General features: G+C 46.5%; 4 protein-coding genes across 4 annotated transcripts; 1 reads left to right on the forward strand and 3 right to left on the reverse strand.

The window, feature by feature from the left end:
* Positions 1–3,152: 3,152 nt before the first annotated feature.
* LHYA1_G003454 (putative MFS-type transporter protein) lies at positions 3,153–4,885 on the reverse strand (the record flags this gene model as incomplete). The annotated part of the gene is made up of 3 exons (XM_031148424.1): positions 3,153–4,122; positions 4,182–4,567; positions 4,622–4,885. The coding sequence occupies 3 exons, from the start codon at positions 4,883–4,885 to the stop codon at positions 3,153–3,155; spliced, it is 1,620 nt and encodes a 539-aa protein (XP_031007283.1).
* An 889-nt stretch (positions 4,886–5,774) lies between these two features.
* yjlB_1 (Uncharacterized protein) lies at positions 5,775–6,474 on the reverse strand (the record flags this gene model as incomplete). The annotated part of the gene is made up of 3 exons (XM_031148425.1): positions 5,775–5,921; positions 5,983–6,264; positions 6,313–6,474. The coding sequence occupies 3 exons, from the start codon at positions 6,472–6,474 to the stop codon at positions 5,775–5,777; spliced, it is 591 nt and encodes a 196-aa protein (XP_031007300.1).
* A 2,051-nt stretch (positions 6,475–8,525) lies between these two features.
* FAT1_1 (Fatty acid transporter protein) lies at positions 8,526–10,625 on the reverse strand (the record flags this gene model as incomplete). Its single annotated transcript, XM_031148426.1, has 5 exons — positions 8,526–8,697; positions 8,752–8,892; positions 8,948–10,100; positions 10,161–10,316; positions 10,370–10,625. The coding sequence occupies 5 exons, from the start codon at positions 10,623–10,625 to the stop codon at positions 8,526–8,528; spliced, it is 1,878 nt and encodes a 625-aa protein (XP_031007299.1).
* A 2,822-nt stretch (positions 10,626–13,447) lies between these two features.
* On the forward strand, positions 13,448–15,478 carry ura7 (CTP synthase; the record flags this gene model as incomplete). The annotated part of the gene is made up of 5 exons (XM_031148427.1): positions 13,448–13,472; positions 13,535–13,567; positions 13,724–13,790; positions 13,842–14,313; positions 14,363–15,478. The coding sequence occupies 5 exons, from the start codon at positions 13,448–13,450 to the stop codon at positions 15,476–15,478; spliced, it is 1,713 nt and encodes a 570-aa protein (XP_031007282.1).
* Between the last annotated feature and the right edge of the window lie 9,698 nt (positions 15,479–25,176).

A 25,176-nucleotide genomic window follows, 5' to 3' on the forward strand; every position in this document is an offset into this window, starting at 1 on the left:
CAGATCTTATCGCTGAGCGCGTGTAGCATTCATACGCTGGCAGTTACATAACGGTAGGAAGATGTGGTGTGACTTGCAGATCCACTGCCAACTCATACCTTATTCCGACTTCAGCACTCACTCCGTCCACCATCTGTAGTCATTCTTTTCGGCATGTAGGTTGCTCAACACTACCTTATGCATCAAGCCACCACATTATTCAGCTGCCGTCTCTTGGTATTACCATACCCAGCATTCCAAACACAACCTTCGTTGTCCAGGGTATAAGCCACATCTTTGCTTCATGTCTTGATTTCCGCATGACATGAGAAGTCTTTCTGCTTTGCGGTCGATCTTTCTATGACAATTACATACTGCTTGCTTCTTGTCCTTCCTAACAGCACATGCAATCTCATGTATTCCCAGCTTGAGCGAACCAAAGTCCGAGGAACACTTTATACAGATAGCCTTTCTCGTCTTCTTTCCGTATACTTTTTGTTCTTTTGTTTTATATGCCTGTCCTGGGCTCAGATTCGTCGATGTAGTGTCGAATATGAGCGATGGAGTCCTACAAGTGTAGAACCACGTTTTGCTGAATCTGGGACTATGCAGCAGTCTCTTATGCCGTGTAACAGCTCCATGTTTCAACTTATGCGCAAGTACCATGGGCAATGACCCTTTGTACCACCTCTTCTGGCCCGGCTTTAGTAGCCCTGTGAGACCTTTGTTGTGATAACAATCTTGGCTTCTTACTAATATCATCTCATCAGTCATTGGGATGTGTCAAATATGCTCGGATTGCCGCTATGAATTGTCATTGCCTCTTTCCTTGCCGCCTACTATAGAGCGGATTATATATTAGGTGCAATCATGCAATTGATTATAACTCAGCCTAATAAAAGCCGTCCTCGGAGACTACATGCTGGGTTGTCTTCCAATATGTTCCCCTTCCATGCACTTGTTAATAGGTCTTTAAACCTCTCAAAAACTCTCATTCCAAATCTGTCATCGAGAGATTGTGCTCTAAGTAATACATACTCCTTATGGTCCTCCAAAAAAATGGATTCTGAAATAACACCAAGAGGCCAAAGTATGGAGCTCTCGTACCTGGAATCTATAGGTAACAGTTTTAGATTTCTGATAATATTGGAAACCAGAAAACCTATTTCGGCTCGCCTGTGTTGGCGAGCAATATTTGAGCAGTGTCCATTATTTTGTTGGGGCGATATTCTGGAAGACTGTGCCAAACCCGGACACCTTCTTTGGATGTAAAGTAATTTTCCTGCGTCTCGGTAGATACTTGAAAGTAGCAGTGACTCGAATTGAATCGAAAAAGGTATGTCGAATGCAGTAGCGGCTGTGGTCCCATCATTTTCTTGACTGCCACTGAAACAAAGACTCGGTATCCAGTCAAGTCTGCCGTCCCACTCATCAAAGTGTGCAAGACTGACTTCCGTGTGACCATTGACGATCTTGGATATCAATTGAAGATAACGAGAGCGGCTTGGTCCTAAAGTCAAACTCGATAGAGCGACTGGACCTTCTGTTCTTTGATCGTCTCCCATATCATATTTGCCGATTGTGGGCTCGTTACTTGCCATGGATGTCAACAGGTCATTATACATGAATTCGCTATGGAGAAATTCATACTCGCGACCCCATTGACCGAGGGTACTAGAAGGTGATCTCTGTAGAAAGATCCCCGAATATGTCGTACGCTGAATTCCGGCGAAAAACCGGTTTATAAACTTCAGGTGAGGCTTGAAAATATCAGGTGCTTCTCCGGACAGCTTATCGTAGAGGATTAATAATACCACGGATACCACTAGCCCTAAACAATCCTCTGACTCCAGCAGTCTTCTATACTCCTCTGGGCTAGCAGAGTCCAACTCAGGCAAACTCTCTAATAATTTTCGGCATCCTCTAAGAGCTAGTCCTTTCAACTTAAGGATTTCTTGCTTCATTTCGAAGTTCGCACGTCGTTCAATTTGAGTTCCAGATAGGGTTAGAAGTGCGTACATAGCAGTAGGGTTTCGCAGAGCTAGTGGAACGTAAACCGCCAAAAATGGGTTCGAGGAGTCTGTACAAGTCGGGTAGGATACTGAAAACTTATGGATGTAATGATCAAACAGAACTTGCTGGGTAGTTGTGAGGTTTGTAGCAAGGAACGAGATTGTCTGGATCATTGCTGGAGCCTCGGGGCTGGACGCGTTCTTTGGACTACCCCATATATTCCGAGAACTGCAAACTTGTGTCAAGCTACCGCAATCTGTGCTGCTCGATCCTGGTGTCGAGCAGTACCCTTGATCTTCAGAAGGCGTAGCTATCAAATCTCCTACCCAACTGAATGGTTTGGGTTCATCGCGGCTCATCTTTTTTCCTGCCACTCCTTTGGTTCTCGACGGCGATGTTTGCGAAGCTTTCGAAGGCCCGCGACGACTCATACCCACTCGAACCTCGGAATCTGGCCATAGGATCTTAGTGCCGTAGCCTTCACACTGAAGCCCTCTCTGCAAGCAGTTTTCACACTGGGGCCGAACACTGTCACACTTCTTCTTCCTATTATTTGGTCGTTAGCAATGCATGCTGTGAGGTTTATGATCGCAGGCTTCGGCATACCTGCGACGGCATGTCAAACATCCATCCCTCGTCCTTGTTCTGGTGGGTTTGCTGTCCATTTTTTATTCCCTTGGTTTCAGTTCATAGTATAATATGGGGCTACGATAAATAGTTTAGAGGGGTTGAGGTTCATATACATACGTACCCAAGCCCGAGTCAGGTTCGGGTTACCCCCAACTAACTTCCATGCTTTTTGGTTAGCGCCGCGCTAAATGTTGCATGTCTTTCCCCTTTGTAGCTATTTTTTCCGTATTCTGGAGTCACACCCAAATTTGTGTTAAATTGAATGTGAATAGGTGTATTATATAGGTGTTATAATAGGTGGTTGTGCACCTATAATTGCACTTGTATAAGCGGATAGAAAGAGGCTTGCATGTATATAGTTATAAGCTACTAACTTAGTAGTAGCTTACTTGGTATTATAGGGACAGTTGCAAAACGGTATTTCAGGTATTTCAGGCACGCCTTTCAAGCCAAAACCGAATTTGGACACCAGTCCATATCTCTTCAAATCACAACCTCCCGCCTCTAGTTCTCATATTTATAGATTTGGCTCAAGAAGCTGCCCGGCCTCTCGTTTCGTATGGCAACAGCATGAAAACAAAACCAGCTACAATAAATAAGGCCGCCGATATCCAAATCGGCGAATCTGTGTCAACTCCGACATAAGCCGCAATGATAGGTGCCATCAAACCTGAAAGCCTATTGAATAGGGCTACCAATCCGTTACCAGTTCCTCTGATTGGCGCTGGGAAAAGTTCCGGCGTGTATGAGTACAGAAGGCCGTAGACGAGGTTTTGAAAAAATGAAACGGCACACGAAAATCCAAGGACGGCTGACTGGCTTGTTGCTCGAGTATACAGAAACAAGAAGACCCCAGTACAGATGCAAGCAATGGTTCCTGTTCCTTTTCGACCCATGTAACGCATATCAATAGTGAAGCCACCGATAATAGATGCTGGAATACCACAAACGGCCTGGATGGCGTAGTCCCGGTATGTTCTGTCGATTGAACTGGATCCTGACTTTAGTCCTTTGTTTTCCAGATATATTGGAATAAAAGAGTTATAGAGAGGGTATGCCATGCCAATCATGCACCAGAGTAGTATCATGAGTGTTGTAGAATATGCCATCTTCGGGGTGCTGAAGAGTCCCTTGAGTTTGGCAGGCTTTAGAACTTCCAGCTTTCTTCTCATGATTGCTTGATCAGCGGTTTCCTGGGCAATCGAGTGTCCAGATGCTTCGAGTTGGGCATCAAGCTCTTGAAAGTGTTCTAGGGTGAGCCATGTTGTCTTCCCATTGTACGCTGCGATCTGTTCGATTACCTTGACCACTTTCGCGTCCTGCCGCTTGCCGAGAAGGTATTTTGGGGTCTCATGCATCCGAAACATGAATCGTAGAAGACTCATGACAAGGGTGAGTCCTCCAAAAGTCCAAAAGCAGTAACGCCATCCCATATTGTCTTCGTAAAAACATTCTCCGGTTTTCGTTGTAGCAGGACATGAAAAATTGGCAACCAGTGGCCTGCCAAACTTTAGCCGTTGTTACAAAGAATTACCTTTTGAGGGGTAGTCGCTACTTACCAACCAACTAGAACTGCCACAGACTGACCAATTGACCAAAATGCCGATTGCATGGTGAGCAGATATGAATGTGTTGCGGGAATGAATTCCAAGAAGATGGCGCTGTCGACTGGCTGGTTTCCCCCAGTAGCAAGACCGATAAATGCGCATATAGTAGTGAGAGCCGCAAAATTCGGCATCCCACCACCCACTAAGCCTGCCACTGACGAAAGAATCAAAGTGGAATTGAAAGCAAGCTTCCTTCCAATAAAATCCGCACTAATCGGCCAGAGTGTTGAGCCAACCACCAAGCCTGCGTACTTCCCAACTGTGAGAAACGCAATCCGTTTGACAACGAATTCTCTCTTGACTAGCGGACTGATGAGAGTAACTGCCTGGAGCCAAAACTATTTATTATATGAGCTTCATCTTTCTTTGTTTCTCGGATCAGGGTCACTTACATTATCAACAAACCAACCAAATCCAGTAAGAACGAAAAGCCTCCATTGATATTTGCCCATTCCTAGATCAAGCATAGCTTGATTAAGGAGAACAACCTTCAACTCATAAGCTGTATCAGCTCCTGGCTGCACGGTGGTAATGTCGATGACCTTTCCAGCTCGATTGCGGTAGCTGACATCACCCTTTTCAACGGCTGCAAATGTTTCGGACAGAGATTTGGTGTCTTGAGGCTTTGGATCTCCTGGAACATATTGGATATTCATGGCGACTGCTGGGTATGATGAGGCTCCGGATTGAGTTTGAGGAGGGTTGGATTCTGGAAGTTGAGAAATTGAGAACTGTGCTGGATGGCATGGGCTCGAATTAAGTAGTCTTTCTGTCCAGGGGATATTGGTCATGTAGAGATAAGGACCATGAATTTTGCATCGAGCAAACAGCAAGATAGAACTACCAAATGACTATTAGAGCTATCGCAGGTGCTAGAAAGATAACAACGATGGTGTTGTTTATCATTAGATACTATAGCGTTTTACGTCCATCCCCACTAAAAGATAATGTTTTGCAGTAAATAGAAAAAGCGGCACCGCTATATATGTGGTAGGTGGCGTGGGATATCAAAAAGGGATGCGAATAATAAGTGCCGCTTTTCATGTTTGCTATTTACGATTGGCGGCTCTCTTGTGGGGTAGGCCGTAAAACACAGTAGTAGTTAAGATGTACGGAGTACAGGTGGTGAGCTACAGATAAGACTCGAGATTTCTGGCGGCTGGAATGGTATGAATGAGGCTTGGTGGCTAAGATGGGTTAAGGGACGCTCTCGCGGCTAGAATGGTACAAAAGAAGTTTAGTGCGGATTAGGAAACGTCAATGATGCCCCGACTGCAGCCCTTTAGTAAATACCCCATTTTCGGAGACAATAGGAGACGCTTGCATAAGCGAGGGCTGGGGTAGCGCGTTTCTCCCCTTTTACTGGTGCCTTTCTTCTCGAGACAAGCTCTGTAGATTGACATTGTGTAAGAGTCCTATTGGTAGTATACCAAAGCAACTATTTTGCACGGAAACTACAGAACTTGGGTTTGTAATTTTATGCTTCTTTTGTCAATACTTTCCCTTTATCTAACTAGGCCGCATTTTAGCGAAGAAGTGATTGGTTTAAATAGCTCCCCAAATCTGCATCAGGGGCCCATCTTTCCCAATCACCGGATCACTGATTGGTAGTTGAACCTTACTCACTTCTTCCGTTAGTTCCGTAACCCGGTCCATGTCCTTGCAGTACTCATTTTTATACTTTGGAGATCCCTTATCAACCATCAGCTTGCTTGCTTGGCCCCGAAATTTAACTCAATGGACAATAACCTACCTCAGGATATAGACCAATGTAGCGATAGTCTGTATCGTTATCTATGGAGCAGTGTGCAACTCCAGCCGGCAATATGATAACATCGCCCGGTTTCAATTCAGTCAAAACTGAAGGCTCTTCGTCATTATCGAGCGGACCGCGTCCAATAAGTAAAGTTGAATGCCCTTGGAAGACCGCTACGCTTATCAACCTCATATTAACTATTGGTTGATCAGTAGTCTTACCGTAGCATTCATGTGTATTGGGATGAAAATGATGTCTAGGCACTGCCCCCCACGTCCCCTTAAAATTTAGTCAGTATCGAAGAAGAAGACCAAAAATTGAGTTTACCTTCTTCGTCCAATGATTCTTTTCCAACATATTTTGGGCACTTAGTTCCGTATGTGGCTGCGGCAGCACATTGCGGTAAATAAGAACAGGAAGCCTATTGTTTGGGACAAAACGAGTCTGCGGAAGATAGTAAATCTCTGGATGGACTGCCATATTCAACATATCCTCAATGTGTGCTTGCACCCTTACAAGGACCCAACTATCGCTTTATAAATAAGTTAATTTTAGCGCTTGCGCTTCAAATATTACACATTAGGTAGCCGGGAATCCCACTCTATATTGGAATTCACTAGTTGTAATATACATTGCATGACATCAAGCTGCACAATCTTATCCATCTTGGGTTATTCTAGGCGACTCAGTGATTACTCGAGAATCTGGTACGAAGGTAGCTTTATAGTCTTGTTAAGCCCTCTACTTGAATATTTAGAAGCCAAAGCTTTTACCATCTACTGTACCACATATTTTGAACTTCGAGCCAACCGCCTAACCGCTGTCATGCCATCAATAATCCAAGAGATTCCTCCCCAGGGAAGTCCAGAGGGTCTTAAGAGCAAGCAACCAATTTCAAACCCATTATTCGATCCCGTTACACACCTTGCTTATCAACCACCGGAAAAGATCGTCTTACTTAAAGACATTCATCTTCCAGATTCTAAAATCTCCCCAGTGGCATCATCAATTCCATTTCCACTTTTGTCCCCTGAAGCTATTAAGCAGCACCGGAAAGAGCTCTTTTGCAAGGATGTACTCGAGAACTGTCTTTATGCCACCCGCCCTGGATCGGTTCAACTTCGAGGCATGGCGCCACGATACGCACCATTTATTCATGCCTTCTGGACATCTCCTCAAGTGCTTGATATTGTGAGCAGCATTGCGGGCGTAGATCTGGTTCCTGTCATGAACTACGAGATCTGCCATACCAATGTTCAGTTGGGTCCAGGCGGTATCGAAGCTTTGAAGGATACTCCTATTTGGCCACCCGAAGCATCCCAAGAGCAAAAAGACATATTCAACAACCGAACAACAGAAAAAGAGCCCCGGAAGATTTCGCAGCCCATCGTTCCCTGGCATCGCGATTCTCATCCATTTGTTTGCGTCGTAATGCTCTCCAATGCGGAGTACATGCTTGATGGCGAAACGGGGCTGATGAGTGGCGATGGTACTGTTACCAAAGTCCGGTCGCCTCAATGCGTAAGGAGTCCACTTTTAAGTGATCAACTGTCGAGGCTAATAAATATTGGATCATAGGGGCATGCGGTTGTTCTACAAGGCCGTTCTGTATCCCACATTGCAATCCCAGGAGGCAACATGGAAGAACGCATTACCATTGTCTGTTCCTTCCGACCACGTGATCCGAGACTTTTCGACAGCAGCACCAATATGAATATTAGAAACAAGTCGCTGGTTCCAGAGTTGAACTATCAGTGGACCACATACCGTCTTGAACTACTGAGTGAGCGGTTTGCCATTCTTTCTGATGACCTCAAGAAGAGCTATAAACAGACGTGTGAGGACACCGACTTGGACGGGAAGCTTGGCGCTTGTAAGACAGAGACGATCAATGTTAAGGAGCTTTCGGTGTGGATGAAGACCCAGATAAAGTATATGGAGCAGACGTTGCATGAGATGAGACCCTTGACAGCTGAAGATGCGGTCATTTCCAATGTTGGGGATGAGGTTGTTTGATTTGTTTGATTTCAAGAGCCGTGAGGTAGTCTAGACTAGAACCACTGTCGGTGATGGTCTTCCTTGATCTTCGTACTCTGATTTAGGTTAAGAAGTAATTAGGGGATAGAGGATGCGGATTTCTTTTTAGAGCTCATGCAATAGCCTCTTCTGACTTGATGTTCACTGAATTGTCTTTGATTACAACCTGACAGCATGTGAAATGAGTTGAGTTGAGGTAAGTCAGAGTCAATACTCAACTTAATTTAAACCACAAAATGATTACTTAATATAATTTTTTTTTATTGACTAAGACAACTACGAAGAGGAAAGCTGGAAGTACAAGCAGGAAGTTGGGAATAACCTCAAAAGCACGGACCAAGTCTATAAGCGAGTCTCTCGCGCCGCGCCTCAACCCATAACGCATACTTGAAAACAACGATTATTCTCGAACATCAATCTTTGATACTCTGCTCTGCTTAGCACAACATTCAATTGTGTCTGTACCCTGGTTTCAATGCAAAAGGCTGTATGCACGTGCAAGATTACAACTTTGCCTTTCCTATCTCAATTGCGCGCCAACTATCACCATCCAGCGGTTGATATGTCTTCCCGTTGAGCCAGTACAGCTTGTCTTGATTACCTTTATCGCTGGAGTTCCAACTTCTCTTGGAAATATCGAGTTTTGCTTTCTTGAATGTCGCGTTGGTCTCGATTCTAGGGATGTTGTGTTAATTTCATCACAGGAGCAAGAATAATCAAGGGCCTTACTCTGAAGTAATTCTCACCAGACGCGGCATTGCATACCCAGGAAGCCCCGTCTTTTTCAGTTGTTTGTAAAGCTTGTTCATGAAGGGGCCATCGGCGTTAGATTCCAAGGTGATAGCTGCGGCTCCAGCTTGTCCGTCGTAACTGAAGTGCGTGTATGAGAAAGTGTACTGTAGTACATGAACAAGAATTTGCTTACCTGCTTAGTTTTACCCCGTACACCACAGCATCCACAACGCCGGGAAGCTTTGCGAGATGATCTCTAACCTCACCTGCGCTGACATTCTCTCCCTTCCACCTAAAAGAATCGCCCATACGGTCATGAAAACGTACCCAGCCTGTGTGATCATGTATCATGAGATCGCCCATCTTCTGGTAACAATCTCCCTTTTCGAATACATCAAACAATATCTTTTCCTCCGTCGCAGATTCGTTGTTTAGATATTCTGTAAGTAATGCTCGACTTTTCACCCTTCCAATCACTTCACCAGGCTCTCCTAACTTTGCTCTGACACAGAATCCAGTTCTCGGATCCCGATAAGGAGCCTCGGTTTCTGGATCTACCTTGACTAGAAAATTGTCCTGCTCCAAATACCTCCTCAATGGCCCAGCGAATCCAATACTCCCCGCCCCTGCTGCGCTGAACCCTATATTATCAAATTTTGCCAGCCCCTCCGTTGATCGATAAAACTCTCGAATCTCAGGAATCCCGTACCGCTCTCGGAATCTCTCCCAGATCTCAGCCCGTAAACCGTTTCCGCTTGCGACGATGCATTTGTGTGCTCGGTCATAGGATGATGGAGGCGCGTGGACTAAATATCGACATAATTCTCCAACGTAGAGGATACGTGTGGCCCTGGACTCAGTCACATCTTTGAAAAACCGAGATGCGGAGAACTTCCGAGCGAGACAGAAGGTTGATGAGGTCCCGAGAGTGTAACAAAAAGCGGTGAAGAACGCAGTACCGTGGAAGAGAGGGAGGGGTGAGTAGGTTCGAAGAGGAAAGTATTTTTGGGGATCATTGATATCCTGTGAAAGGGGTAATGAAGTCGCTATGCATAGAAAGTTTCGAACCCCGCATGCTTTCGGTTTCCCGGTTGTTCCCGAGGTGTAAATGAGTACAGTCACATCCTGAGGTGTTGCTTTTACCCCGGGAGTAATTATGTTTGGGCTTGGCAAGTTGTCTTGGTTGAGGAGAGTGACGGTGGTGTTTTGTTGTGGAATTGTGTTTGGAAATGTTAAGAGATTCAGCGAGAAGTGTCGCATGCTCGCGGGGACAAATTCCGCTAGATCTGGTGACGAGATTATTGTTCGAGCCGATGAGATATCCATACAGTACATCAAAGTGTCACCTGGTTACGGTTAGTTACCAAACCACACAAGGTCGGGGATATATTCATCGTCAGACAGACCTCGAAGATGGATATTTACTAATGCGGCTACAGCACCTAGTTTCGAGAGGGCAAGTACGGTCACGACCATTTCTGGAGAGTTGGTCATGAAGCAGGCGATGTGATCCTTCTTGGAGACTCCTTCCGACTCCAGAAAAGCAGCCAGTCTGTGGACGTCTGAATATATATTAGCCCCATATATACATTTACAATCCAGGAAAACAACTCACAGCTTTTGATCTCGCCATATGTCCAAGATTTGCCTTCAAACCAGAGGAATTCTAATCCGGGATCGACTCCATCAAAAACGTGGTAGGTTGAGCACGAATCGCCCAGGCTCTCAATTCTGCTCTGGAATCTCTCCCCCCAGGCTCGTTCATGTCTCAATTGCTGAATATCAACCGAAATGGCCAATTTCGCATTAAGGTAAGCTCCAGCTGCCAAAGCGGCAGCGCTGACCAAAGCTCCCGTAGCAGGCTCCATCATCACGAGTTTATATAACAAACCTTGCACTCAAGAATTACCAACTCTCCAGTTCCTCTCTCGGCCCTCAGGTGGATATAGACGTTTGGGTTTCACGATAAGTCCTGGAACGTTCGGCAGTATGTGGGGTTGGGATGCGGGGAAGCCCTCCCCACACAATGCTCGGGTATCCTTACTCAGCCCTCACGACCCCTGGATTCTCCTGCAGGGATGGATACAGTATATATGCGGCATTTAATTCGTCGCATACATATCCTTTCACCTCTACAGTAATCTTCTCGCGTTTCAAGTTATGTCGCGTTTCTGTTACCGGGCATTTGAACCCCGCTAGGTCCGGATCTAGTGGGAACACCGAATATTGTTATCGGCAGTTGTTGGTATCACAGGTAACAGATTAGATCACTTCCTACTAGCTAGTACAAGGTAGTCATGGTTCTGGTTGATGTTATGTAGCCTTCATAAGTGGAAGTGGGAGACGCGAAGAGGTGATGGCCTCTTCGCCGGCTAAGCTACGCCAAGTTACATGACTACAAAGTTCGGGATACAGCCCCTATATCCCAACAGTAGTTGTAATATCCTCGAGATACTTTATTAACAGCTCCAAGTAAATTGCATTTGCAGCCGAGGCACATTTCAAAGAAAACAAAAGTAGTCTCAAAGACATGCGGGCAGATAATATTGTCATTTTCTCTATTGAAGATATCCTCTAGCAACCATTTTCCTATTTAAGCTTTCCTGCTAATATAACTTGCAGGCTATCTGATAGGGACAGAGAACAGATTCTACCGTATATGGTACGACACCTAAGTTGCTGGGCAATGATGGCTCTGCTCTCTCTCAATGGTAGCCTAGCGCAAGCATAGGAGGAGATCAGTTGCATCTGGGGTCACGTATAGCGTTGCGGCAATCTTGCTTATGAAGCAGTCTATCACTTCAGAAGGCGGGTTATGAGAAGACAGATCCTCAAGACTCAATTTTACAGGTTGTATGCTTTTAACCGCTCGGCCAAGTTGAAATGGGTGACTTATGGCCTGGTTTCCTCCCTCTCTTCCCTGCCCGGCCACCTTAAACAAGCTTCCTTTTCTGCCCCGGACTTTTGCCTTTTATATCCACAACTCTTCTTATTGGTATAGTTCTGGATAAACATATTCTCTTTACAAACTATTTAATGTGGCAGAGCGGTTGATTCACTCTTAAGCACTTTGCTAACTCCTAAAACAGTCGAAGCACCTCTCCGAACCTCATTGATTTCGTTTTCATAGGAGCCATCCACGGTGTCGATCTACTCTTATTTAAACGAATGAACTTTTGACGCCATATAAAGCGAGATCGTTTACCGTTACATTCTTCGACGTTCCTCAAGCTTCATCTCCATCTCCTCACCTCCTCAGCGCCGACTTACCTCCGTTCGTTCTCAAGTATGTTAATTCCTCTCTCTTATCAAATACAAGCTAGTAGTTTCTGCGTTTTGTAATTTATATTTAGCTAAGATATGAATAAAGCATAGCGTTCCAGATGACAAGGCCAGGCTAGGAAATAATCTTATGGCGATGATAAAAATGACGAAAAACATGCCCAGCTGCTTTCAACTCTTCCTTTAACACCGCTTATTAGAGAATTGGTCAGTTCTTCTCTCCTCTCCTCGGCAGCATTAAATAAGTCAGAATTCTTTTTGTCTTTTACCGTTTTGCCAGCTTGGTAGTATTTTAATTTACAATATTGCAACGTTGTTTTCATTCTCCATGTACAGCTTAGGATATCACATTCTCTACCACGTTACAGGCTCCACTTACGTCTGACTTAAGTTCTATTATCGAGTATCTGAACCACCGTTCCAATTAGACTTAGGTCAAAGTGCAATCACACAATCCTAGCCTCTGAAGAACTTCTTTCACAAGCCTCTTATCCTCAGCTAACTTAAAGAAACGTCCCAACAACAACCTCACTCTGCTCCTCCTCCTTCACCAACTCCCCATCATCACCCCAAACCCCTTTTAAAGCCTCTTCCGCCCCCTCTACCTCTTTATCACTCCTCAAGATTCCCCTTGCCCTCAAAACCGCCAGACTAGTAATCAACCAATGTCTACAACCCTGACCGTCCTGAAACCGATAATTCTCATGTCCCGCCTTCCTCAACTCTTCAATCACGTCACTTGCCGTCAAGTTCTCGCGCACAGATGACAGGGCGATGGTTTTGATATACTGTGGAGGTTTGTCTTGGGAAACAATAAGGGTTAGAAGGCTGTTGGCATCTGGGCTGGGATCCATGCGAATTCCTTTTTGAGGGAGAGGTAAACTGAGGTGTAGGTGCCAGTGGTTTGTCTTTTGGGTGGATGTGGGGGTGGTGGGTGTTGGGGGTAGGGCAGAGACCAGAATGCTCGTTATGGCGCCGGTTGTCATTGTGGAATGGAGAGAGGAGGGGATGTATGCTATTGGCATCTTGATGTTTGTGAATTGAGTTGATGGAGGGACTTGCTTGCCTGTTTGCTCGAAGTTTGAAGTGGGGGAAACAACCAGGAAAAGTATCCTATGTCTAGAAGGGATATATCAAGAGTTTACACGTTGATGAAGCCAATTCTGATGTGAATACAATTATATCCTATATCCAACAGCGACATTCTATGAAGCCAGATATCACCACTATACACGAAACGGCAGGATGGACGACCCCGCCAAAACACGTCAGCCCAAAGCAGACTAGCTCTAACTCGAGCCCCACCACGCACCGCATAAAATGAGTCGCGCGTCAGATAATTTTCAACTTTTTTCTTTCCCCCTGGCAGAAGCCAGGAAAGGCACCATAAACATCCGCAAATACCGCCAAAATGAAGTACGTTCTTGTATCTGGAGGTAAGAATCATTCTACGACTTTTTCGGGCAAGATCGGACGTGTACTGACTGTGGTGTCGCAGGTGTGATCTCGGGCATTGGCAAGGGTACCATTGGTATGTGCCCTCGAAAGTTCACGAAGCAAATGAGAAGAGCAAGAGATGCTGATCTGCGGGAAATATAGCTTCGTCTGCGGGCTTGCTGTTGAAGACGATTGGGCTTAAAATAAGTTTTTCGGTCACTCTAGAAAGGGTATATTGGCTGACTGGCAGTGCACGTCACATCGATCAAAATCGATCCGTATATGAACGTCGATGCGGGGACGATGGCTCCCACGGAGTAGGTACCCGAAACCTGCATGAACGTTGCGGGAAGGCTAATTCGGGGTAGGCATGGAGAATGCTTTGTCCTCAATGATGGGGGAGAAGTCGACCTCGATTTAGGCAACTACGAGCGATACCTTAACATCATCCTAACTCGCGAAAACAACATCACATCTGGCAAGGTCTACCAGCATGTCATTGAGCGGGAACGGAAGGGTGACTATCTGGGCAAGACGGTCCAGATGGTACCGCATGTCACAGACGCGATACAGGATTGGATCGTTAGGGTTGCGCAGATCCCGGTCGATGACACGAATGAGTGCCCCGACGTTTGTATCATTGAACTCGGTGGTACTGTCGGAGATATTGAGAGTGGCCTCTTCACTGAGGCCATGAGACAATTGAAGAGGAGAGTGGGAAAGGGCAATTTTGTTCAAATCCACGTCTCCCTGGTGCCTGTTATTTCTGGGGAGCAGAAGACCAAGCCTACGCAGCAGGCTATCAAGGAAGTTGGACGAGAGGGATTGGTTCCTGACTTGGTGAGTCCAATTGAAATTATGGGGAGCTTGAAACTGATTAGAATCGCAGATTGCATGCAGATGTGATGTACCTCTCGAGAAGTCCACCATCGACAAGATCGCCATGTTCTGCCAGGTAGAGAACGAGCAGGTCCTCGCAGTCCATAACGTCCTGACAACATATCACGTCCCTCTACTCCTCGAGAAGCAAGGTCTCGTCAAGAACCTTACCTCGATGCTGAATCTCGATGCTATTCCTAGAGCTAGCAGCCTAGTTGATCGTGGATCTCGTACTTGGACGGAATGGAAGAACCTCACTTCTTCTCAGGAACGCCTCTTCGAGACCGTGAATATCACCCTCGTCGGCAAATACACAAATCTTCATGACAGTTACCTCTCTGTCATTAAGTCCCTGGAGCACAGCGCCATGCGCTGCGGCAAGAAGCTCAACCTCGTCTGGGTTGACGCCTCTAACCTCGAAGAGGAGGCTAGAACTGAGAAACCTGCCGAGTTCCACAAGGCCTGGCACTCAGTCTGCACTGCGAACGGCATTCTCGTCCCCGGTGGCTTCGGGCATAGAGGCACAGAAGGCATGATCCAAGCCGCGAAATGGGCTCGTACTAATAAGACCCCCTATCTGGGTATATGCCTTGGCTTGCAAATCGCGGTCATCGAGTTCGCACGCAACGTCTGCGATATCCCGAACGCGAGTTCAATCGAATTGAACGAGCAATGTCCTGACCCAGTCGTTATCTTTATGCCTGAAATCGACAAGGTGAACTTGGGCGGCACGATGCGTCTCGGCCTCCGTCCAACAATATTCCAAGAAGGGTCTGAGTGGTCGCGTCTGCGCCAGCTTTATGGTGAGAAAAAGGAGATACAGGAGAGACATCGACATAGATACGAAGTCAACCCTGAATACGTCGATCGTCTCGCGGTGAAAGGCTTGGAGTTTGTGGGCAAGGACGATAAAGGGGTCCGAATGGAGATTCTGGAGCTAAAGGATCATCCTTGGTATGTGGCCGTGCAGTTCCATCCTGAGTATATGAGCAGGGTGTTGCAACCTAGCAAGCCATATCTTGGGTTCGTGGCTGCTGCTAGTGGGTGTCTGGAAAAAGTCACCGCGGATTGCATGCGGGACAGCGTCAATGGTCTCGAGGAGGGAATTAATGGCGTTCGGATTTGATTGATTGCGTGTATTTACGTGGGCGGCGAGGTGCATTGGGTTGGCTCCAATCGGGTTTATTAAATCTGTTTTGTGGGACCTTAGTCGGCGTTGTTTAGGACATATATATCCCCCGAAATAGAGAATATATTTTCTAGGTTGCAGAACTGTCTGTTTCGTAACTCTTCCTCTGCGTCCTAGCATTAGGATGGGATAACGAGCAAGGTATGCGATTGGTGCGAAGTGCTTTGTGGTTGGATGGATTAGAAGGTCCCCTGCACTTAGCGGCTCTTGATGAAGATATTTATCCGGTAGGAAACACGTAGGTTTGATATGGAATTGACATATACTAATTCTAAACAATCCTCAATGCTTGAAACCTACGCGCAATATGAGTAAAATGACCACCAATTGCTAAGCAGACTCCTATTTAAAGTCTATCTGAAACATTTAAGCTTAATACCACACAGAAAAGGGGGCTTCGAGCTCCACTTTCGCCGCCACTCGCTTCTGTGCCGCTGCCGACCTTAAGTAGGCGGTGCATGTGGATAACGAACGGTAATAACCTCGAAATCTTGAACAACCAAATAATCCCATCAACAGCCTCGTCTCGTCCCATCTGCCCAAATGCGCAGCTATGATTAACGCCCTACTAAATTCCTGTTAATGACGAAGATTATTAGAGGCATTGCGCCTCACTCCACACTCCTTCTCTACCTGCCAGCTCCAGAGTCCCAATGTCTTGGGACCTGCTGAAGCGGTTCATCGAGAGCGATGTCTTTAACCAGAATCCTTTCCTCTCGGTAGCATATCTCTCGTAAGGCGCCCCCTATCTATGTATGCAGAGGACAGAGGATTCGAGCTGATCATTGGCCGTGCAGACGATACGCAGACCATGTCGGCATTCATTATGTTCTTTGCTCCAAGCTCCGGCAATTTAGCTACGAAGAGATCGAGTTCTTCCTGCCCCAGCTATGCCATCTCATCATCAGCGTCGACAACGAGTCTATGGCCTTAGAGGAGTTTATATTAGATCTCTGCGAGGAATCTGTTAATGCGGCGTTACTGGTGGGTGCCATGATTTGCGAGATACGTGCTTGGAGATGCTGATTATGCGACCAGACATTCTGGCTTTTCCAAACCTACCTACACGATCTCTCCCCGAATCCACAATCCGAAGCTTTCAAAACATGTAGAAGGGTATATAACAAGGTGCAGCATATTGTATTTGGGGTTGCAGAGCCTGCAAGAAACGAAAAGATAAAGGAAAATGTGATTCCAGTTACAGTTCTGGCAAGCTTTGTGCTGGCGAGTGTTGCAGTCCCATTTCTGCCCAGATGGGCTGGTCCACTCGCTATTGCTCAGGCAAAGAAGCCTTCGTCAACTGGAGATGTGATATCCGATACGAGCCAGACGCAGAAAATAGTTCGCAGCCAAACGACGGCGCCGGTTCTTCACGATCGAAACGGGGGGCGAAGGAAAGAGTTGCTAGTACACCTGTTCCTAATAGGACTCGGCCCAAAACAAGACGAGCAAGTTCCCTCGAGAGACCGCAATCTTCTAGCTTGGGTCAAAGACCGACTCTGGACCACAGACCTCGGCCAGCGCATCTCGACTTGAATATCGATCCCAGACTGAGTTCTTCATCTCTTCCTCTGCCCAGCTCACGATCACCGCTGGTCTCGGTGACTAGACCTACAACTCCAGCCACGGCTGGTCTGACTCGGCGTCCAGCGGATAATACTAGAAGACATTCCCATATTACAAGACCACTTACGCCATCTGCGTTGTCAGATGCCCAGAAAGTGAAATTATTACGGCAAAACTATTTCCGCTGTCAAACTCAATTCCTGACAGCGCTGGAAGATATCTCAAATCGACTAGTGATTGTTCCAAAACCTGCTCGTTTAAGTGCTTTGCGTGCTGAGCTTGCTCTCATAGCCCAAGATTTGCCAGCCGAAGTGGATATTCCGATTATATGTCCTGCGACACTGGTCGATGGAGCACCTAGCAAAAGCCGACATCATCGAATTGTTCGTTTGAATCCAGCTGAGGCGACAGTCCTGAACAGTGCAGAGAAAGTCCCATATCTACTGATGGTGGAAGTTTTGCGGGATGACTTTTCTTTCGAGAGCTCAACTGCTGATAACGAGAGATTATTGACTAAGCTGTTTTCTCAACAAGGTACTGGGCGAAGACGTATCTTTGACTTGTCGGAAGCGGCTCAGATGCATACAAATCTCAATGGGACGAAAATCAGCGACACTCCGGCAGACAGTGTTTTCGAGCCTACCTCTGGAGATTTGGGCAGCACTCCCTTAATAAGATCTTCAGATGGTACCCCTCCACCGAAGGAGAATACACCCCCTACTCATCCTGGCATGCCTCCCAGGCTTTCTAGCGGTGCAACGACTTTGTCAACAGCTTCAGCCCTTACAACTCCACGAACATCGGAAGTATCTACTTCGAGGTCGGGCAGCCCGAGAGGTTCCCGAAAAATGACACTCCCGAGCTATGGAAAATCCGGGGCATCAGATCAGCCAGACTTCTCTGCATTGGCTACCCACATGCGGACAGCATCGCAAATGTTGGCACAACTCGATTCTACGAGTGGGAAAAGACCAAAGAGCGAGGTTGCCGCCATCCGCTCGAAGATCATCGCGAGCATGCAAAGCTTGGAGGAACAGAGTTTCGACACAGATGATGGCGGCGGCAATGCTCCTACCTTTGATTTAATAATAGCCAATGCCAATGTTGCAGCGGCCAATGTCGAACCAGGAGATATCGAGGACGAAAATGTATCCGAACCAGGTTTGAATAGTGGAGCTGGAGCTGCCCGAATGGAAAATGATCAGAAAACTGGTGGTGTACAAAGGAAAGGCGATAGAGATGATCCAAGTGCCGCAACATTTGGTGAAGCTTGGAATGTGAAGAAGGAGCGGATACGAAAATCGTCACCTTATGGCTGGATGAAGAACTGGGACGTCCTCAGTGTTATCGTCAAGACTGGAGCAGATCTGAGGCAAGAAGCTTTTGCTTGCCAGCTGATCCAGGTGTGCGATAACATTTGGCAGGATTCTCAGACTCCTGTCTGGGTGAAACGCATGCGTATTTTGGTTACGGGAGAGTCATCTGGTTTGATTGAGACTATTACCAATGGCGTTTCGCTACATTCTCTCAAACGAAGTCTAACACTCGCCACTATCGAAGCTGGCCAAAATCCTCGAAGACGAATCGCCACCCTGAAAGATCACTTTGTGAAGACGTTTGGGGTCCCAGAAAGCGATGCGTATAGAGCTGCGGAAGACGCATTTAAACGTTCACTAGCAGCTTACAGCATCATCTCCTACGTCTTACAGCTCAAGGACCGACACAATGGCAATGTGCTCATCGACAACGAAGGCCATATCATTCACATCGATTTCGGATTCATGCTCTCCAACTCCCCAGGATCAGTTGGCTTTGAAGCTGCACCTTTCAAGTTGACGCAAGATTATGTTGATGTTTTCGGTGGTATTGGGTCTCCTGGGTTTGAAGATTACAAGAAATTATGCAAGCAGGCTTTCCAAGGTACTTCCCTGCGATACAGACAAATCTATTATCATTACTAATATACAACAGCTCTCCGACGCTCTGCAGATCATCTCATCGACCTTGTAAGTATGATGGGTAGAGAATCAAAAATGCCCTGCTTCTCCTACGGCGTCCAGCAGGCCACAAACAGCCTACGACAACGCTTCCAGCTCCAGCTCAGCGCAGACGAAGCTGAACAGTTTGTTGAGACTGACTTGATTGGGAAGTCGCTAGGGAGTTATTACACACGACTGTAAGTATCTAGCCCCCGTTTCGTCTAGAACCCCGGTTCTTCAGGCCTGATCTTGATATTGATGCTAATATTTGGATCATGTAGATATGATACGTTCCAATATCGTACACAAGGTATATACTAGGAGGAGGATTAGATTCGCTGTTTATTCAAAAAGCTCGGGCTGCATTTTGGAGGCGTTGGATACTTGCATATCGTGGTGCATTTACACATGAGATGGATGACTGGGCATAATGTTTGTGACATTTCGAGATGACCGGCCAGTAATTGGCGAGTACAAATTATGTCGTGTTATGAATGATTCGACTTGATGACATAGTTACCCCTTGTGGTTGTTCGAGTGCTCCCCGTCAATTTGATCGTGCTTTAAGGCCTCGAGCTGGATGGAATCTTTACCCTTTTTCAAGGACAACCGAATGACCACATAGTTTCAATAACAGCATTATTGCAAGTTCAAAGATCAAGTTCAAGGGCTCACGAACTCACTCAATGCATACATGCTAAGTAGTGCCCCGCCTCCGACCTCGCTAAGCTCTCCGAAAAGGGGGAAGCAGCGACAGAGAAAGCGCAAGGGATATCTATCTACCTTATCCAACAATACCACGACAACATCGATACTCCCCCAACTCAATATCCTACTCCGCCACATAATATTTAAGGGTGTTTTTGGTTCTTGGAAATACTCATCTCTCGGTCTCCGTTTCGTTACACAACACTTATCCAAGATAAATAGCTACAGGTGAATAGCAGAGTGAATTTGGACGCCTCAACTTCAGTCTCCCACCCCGAAATTCTATATCTAGCAATGCTGACCATCCTGACACGTAGTCTTCTTCTCTTTCCACAGACTATCGAGACTCCCTCTTCAGCTTCGACACCCTCACTGTCGACTTTCACTCTTAAGCACACAGTGTCTCACCAACATCAAGATCAATTGCAACTGCAACTGAAACAAGACAGTCAACATCAAAATGCCTCCAATCGCAGGCCACAACGAGCACCAATGGACCAGATTCGAAGTATCCCTTCCCCAATTCCCCTCCACCTCCCTCAATCCCTAATACACATTCACTAACTCCCATCTCCCATGCTCACAGCTAAATACAATGCTCGCACTCATGGCCCGTGGGATCCACCTCGACGGAAACCCCTCCCCCACCACGAAATTCAAAAGACGCTCCCACTACATATCCAAATCATCGTCCACATCCAACGCATACCTCACCTTCGCAACGGCCCTCAATCACGCTCTCCACGGTGATAGATATCAAGAAGATATTTCCAGGCGCGAAGTAACCCGGCAGCTGGACAAGATGCTGAAAGATAAGAAGCAGGTCGTGGGACGCGGCGGGTTGATGGAGAGGCAGCGCACGGGCCGCATTACAAGGTCCTTGAGGTGTGCGTGGGAGAGTAATCGGAAGGCGAGTAGTGATAGAAGTCTGGGTGAGAAGAGGCAGAGGGAGGTGGCACTAGGTTTTGGTGGTGATCCTCGTGCTGATGCAGTGCGTAAGTAAATCAATCACCGTATCTCTGGAAATCATGGCATGACATGTCGGATGAGAAATTGAAATTGGAATCGAGACTGACTTTATCACTACTGGTGTTTAGCAGATATGGTTCGAAGCAGCCATACAAGCGCAGGATGTGTTCAGAAGAAACCTAGTCGAAATTTGGCGATTGTGGGGAAGATGGGTAGGTATAAGAGCGCGGCTGCTGTTCTTGATGAATGGTATGAAGATGGGGATGGGGATGCTGTGGGCGCAACGGCGTATACGATAATGCCTATTCCTGCTTCAATTGGCTACGCCTCATCTCCCCTTCAGGTCGCCACAACCACCACCGCGTCTCTCAGAATCGTCACATCCAACTATGCATATGCCCCGACCTCGGACATCGACATTCCAACGCCTAGTCTGACGCATGATCACTCGTCTCCTCAAGAAGAGCACGCTGTGCCTTCGCCTGGGGAACGTGGTTCTGGACAGCTTGGTGCTATGCCGGGATTAGTATTTGGGAAAGCTGCTCGTGCTGTGAATGTGGATGCGGATGTTGATGTGGTGATAGATGATGATGTGGCGAGGACCTTGGAGGAGGATTTGTTTGTGTCAGCCGAGAGTGGTTTTTGACTTGATCTTGCTTTGCGGACGGATTCATTCATGCGGTTCTATTAGATGAGATGCCCTTTGCAGCGTTGACCTTTCGGTGGGTTTGGTGGGCTAGCTATGTGAAGGGAAGTGGCTGGCTACAGGTGGGAAGGTGATGGAAGGGGGAAAGCATGTGTTAATTATTACTTTCGGTGATAGAATGAACATCTAATTTATTACTCCTGTGTGTTTATACAGTGAGATAACTTGTGTAATTGGGAACGAAACGTGGGTTTGTGTCTTGACTCTTGATGCATTTTCCCCAACTACTTGGTTAAGCAGGATAATATTACTGCTAATTTGATATTCTATTAGAATGAAACAGAAATGTTGTGGACTTGATTACATATACATCACTGCAGTAATTGACATATAAAACGGCAATGAAAACCTATCTACTAAAGAAAATGGAAATCCATCGACTCCAAACTCCCTCCCTTCCACTCCCTTTTCTTCCCTCCATATGCACCACGCATCAACACCTCAAATAACATCAACCCGCATAATCTTCTTCCTCTCCGCCCACCACCCAATCTTCTCCCCATCGTCCACTTCCCTCCCTAGCCCCAGAACCTTCAGCTTCCGCCACGCTACTCCCGACCGCCGCTCTAGCTCCCGCTTCACTTCACCTATCGTCAGTGTGGGAAGTATGTCTTCCAGCGCGTAGTGTGTGTGTGCGGGCCGTCCGTAGCCAAAGAATCCGCCGGGCTTTTGGATAATGAATGTCATGTTCACGAGCGTGAGAGGTGGGGCTGGTGGAAGGAGGGAGGGGGAGGGGGAGGGGAGGATGACGAAGTCGGAGCTTAGGGAGGGAAGTGGTGTAGGTGAAAACCTGGGTTTGAGAGACGGAACGATTAGTAGTTGGACTTGGGGCCGGGCAGGCCCATTAGGTCTAGGTCGCGGACGTGGTAAAATCTTAGGCGGAGGCCGGACCTGTGGTTGTGTAGGAGTTTGGCTCTGAGCAGCCATATATCCAGGCAGATTCTGAGCTGCCATAGCCTGTCCAAATGCCCACGGGTTCATATTGATGTTAAACTTCGGTGCGGCAGGTCCCTGGGCTACTCCTTTCCTCGCATTATATTCCTGTTCTTCCTGCTCTCGTATGGCTTTCAACTCTGCCCGTTTTGCTTTTTGCTCTTTTTCTGCTTGCGCCTTTTGGGATTGCTCGGCATTCCATTGTGCTGTAGGTGGGTAATCATGTATTAGCTTTGTGACTATTCTATGGATTTAGAAGAATATTATAGAGAAGTTATTTCATTTTCTACATGCGCATAGAAATAATGGAAATGGTTGGGATGTCTTACCTAATCTTGTTGCTTGATCAGCTTGTAAATTCCGAGCTACTACTTCAGGAGGCAGCTGTCCTAGTTGTTGCAAATGCGTTGGTGTTGTTGGGCTAGTAGCTTTCTCTTTTCCTTTCCCCTTTCCCTGTGTTTTTGCTCTTGCTGCTACTCTCGCTGCCTCGGCATTGGTTTTGTCTAAGATGTCTTGCACAATTCGATAATCCTACAACGTTAAAGAGTCAGCGTTCCTTCAAAGGCTAGGCGAATCTTGATAGTTGCGGAGAATTTGTATTTAGGACTTCTGGAAAGATACGTGCCGTTATCCTATTAAGTAACGAGAGGCAGGAGAAATTACTTACCGGGTGCTGGTATTGCCCAGAGTACCAGTTTGCATCAAGAAGAGGCTCATCATTTTTAGTAATCCCTGGTTCGGGCTCATCCGTGATCCCCGCCATTACGCGCGCTACTTTAAGTCCATGTTTTGTCCTGGTGACGAGTTCCTTTGCAGAAATTCGACGCAGCGGGTCTAGGATTAACGTTTCGGCGATTGCTCCCCTCAGTGTTACGCTGTATATATCATTTAACTTTGAATGAGAGGGGCCTTCCTCATCGATGTCTTGACGGTTCCCGAGGGTCTGTAGATTATGCTTCAGATATTCTGATTTTGTGGAATTGTAAACATGCATGCTTTGCCATTCGGGTTGGGATTTCTTGTGCATAAGACAATGTAATATTAGTCCGATTTGCCACACGTTACTAGCAGTTCCGAATTGACGGTTTTTGATCAGACTAGTGCGGAGGCGGGACTATGATACCGGATGTCAGCATGGCTTCACGACTCGATTCTTCTCGAGAAAGTTAGCTGGAAATGGTGCTTACTTTGTTCCACGGCCTAAGACCCCTTAGATCTTTCCTCAAGTTCGTATCTATTTGTTCCTGTAGCTAATTCAGAAAGGTGTCTGGGGGTCATTTGAGCTGAGCTTAGAAGTGGATCTAGATAGGGCAATAACACTCACTCACAGGTAAAAAGAGAAATGTTTCCGTTCCCCACCACGCTCTCTTGTTTAAACAGTTTGGAGATTGGAAATCTGGAACATATTCTGACATTCCAAAATCTGCTATCTGTAAAGTGTTAAATTAGAGACTATTTCTCTATTTCAAAGTAAACTGGCCTTGTAGGGAGGAGTATTTCGATGCTCATTATCTGTAGTAGGTGCTCCAACGAGGACTAGAACATCTACAGATTAGTATATCGTAATCTGAAAAGAGGTAGGAACTATTACTATTCCCAGGTTTGAGATCGAAGTGACAAATCTCCCCTCTGCTCCTCGGATGTACATTTCCTCCGGGGTTTTCACTGCCGCAATGCATTACTAGAAGTGCTCGTGCCAAGCAATGAAAGATCATCCACAACTGGACTTCACTAAATGGAAGTTCACCAGCCTTTTTCTTATTGTACCACACATCATGCAGGTCTCCACCGGGACAGAATTCCAGGAACATACGATGCACTTCAGACGCAGGATCCTGACTTAATGTTCCCGCGCCCAAGTCCTTGTAAATTCGACGATATATTCGAACGATGTGCTTAGTTCTCGCCGACAGAAATGATTGGAGAAACTCGCCCTCTTCTATAAGCCCCGGACCCTTAGTGCCGCCAGGTCTTAGTGTAGTTACCTGCTTGACTACAACGTCCTTGAGTGGCTTATGATCTCTATCCGGACCCATGTATTCCCAATGACCGACAATGCCAAATCCACCTCTGCCGAGAACTCTTTTCGCGACCCATCCTTTGCCGACTCGGTTCTTCCACTTGCTTTCACTCGCAAGCCACTTGCCATATTCGTATGGCTCCCAAAACGGGGTCTGTCGAGCTGGAGTCTGCCAATCTGACGGTACTGGAGGTGCTGCATTTGGCATAGGGATTGCAGAGCTCTGAAATTGGGCTGGCTGGGAACTTCCAACAGCTAGGGCCTCGATATCAGGCATATCCGAGGACGCCATTGTAAGTTCTCCACTCCAAATGCCGATTGAGAAATTAGGATGGAGAGGTTCAATGCAAAATATATTTTAGGGTTTATGGTCCAAGTAAAGTCAACAAAGATTGCTCTTCTCTTTGGTAATTTGGCTGTGAAAGAAAAGACATCCACCATGGAAGTCGCACTTCTTTGTTGATTGTACGCAATTGTGAAACTTCAACTAAAACGAATGCGAAGAATAAAGCCAGGAATTAGAAATAATCTAGACGCGGACTCGTGGTTTGTTCTTACTAAGCTGTTGCTGTTTCTAGCAGTGGTCTGGTCGAGGGGTGTTCCTGCCATTCATCGCCACGTCTCGAGGATTTCAAGAAAAATAAATTGTATCGTAATGCATGCCAGAGCTGACACTTATGAGGGCTCAATTAAGCAGGAGCACTAAAATAGGCATGGGAAGCTTTGCAAGTTGATATTGATAAATTGAAACGAG

Source organism: Lachnellula hyalina (genome assembly GCF_007821495.1).
Source record: "Lachnellula hyalina strain CBS 185.66 chromosome Unknown contig00030, whole genome shotgun sequence".
Classification (NCBI taxonomy): Eukaryota; Fungi; Ascomycota; class Leotiomycetes; order Helotiales; family Lachnaceae; genus Lachnellula; species Lachnellula hyalina.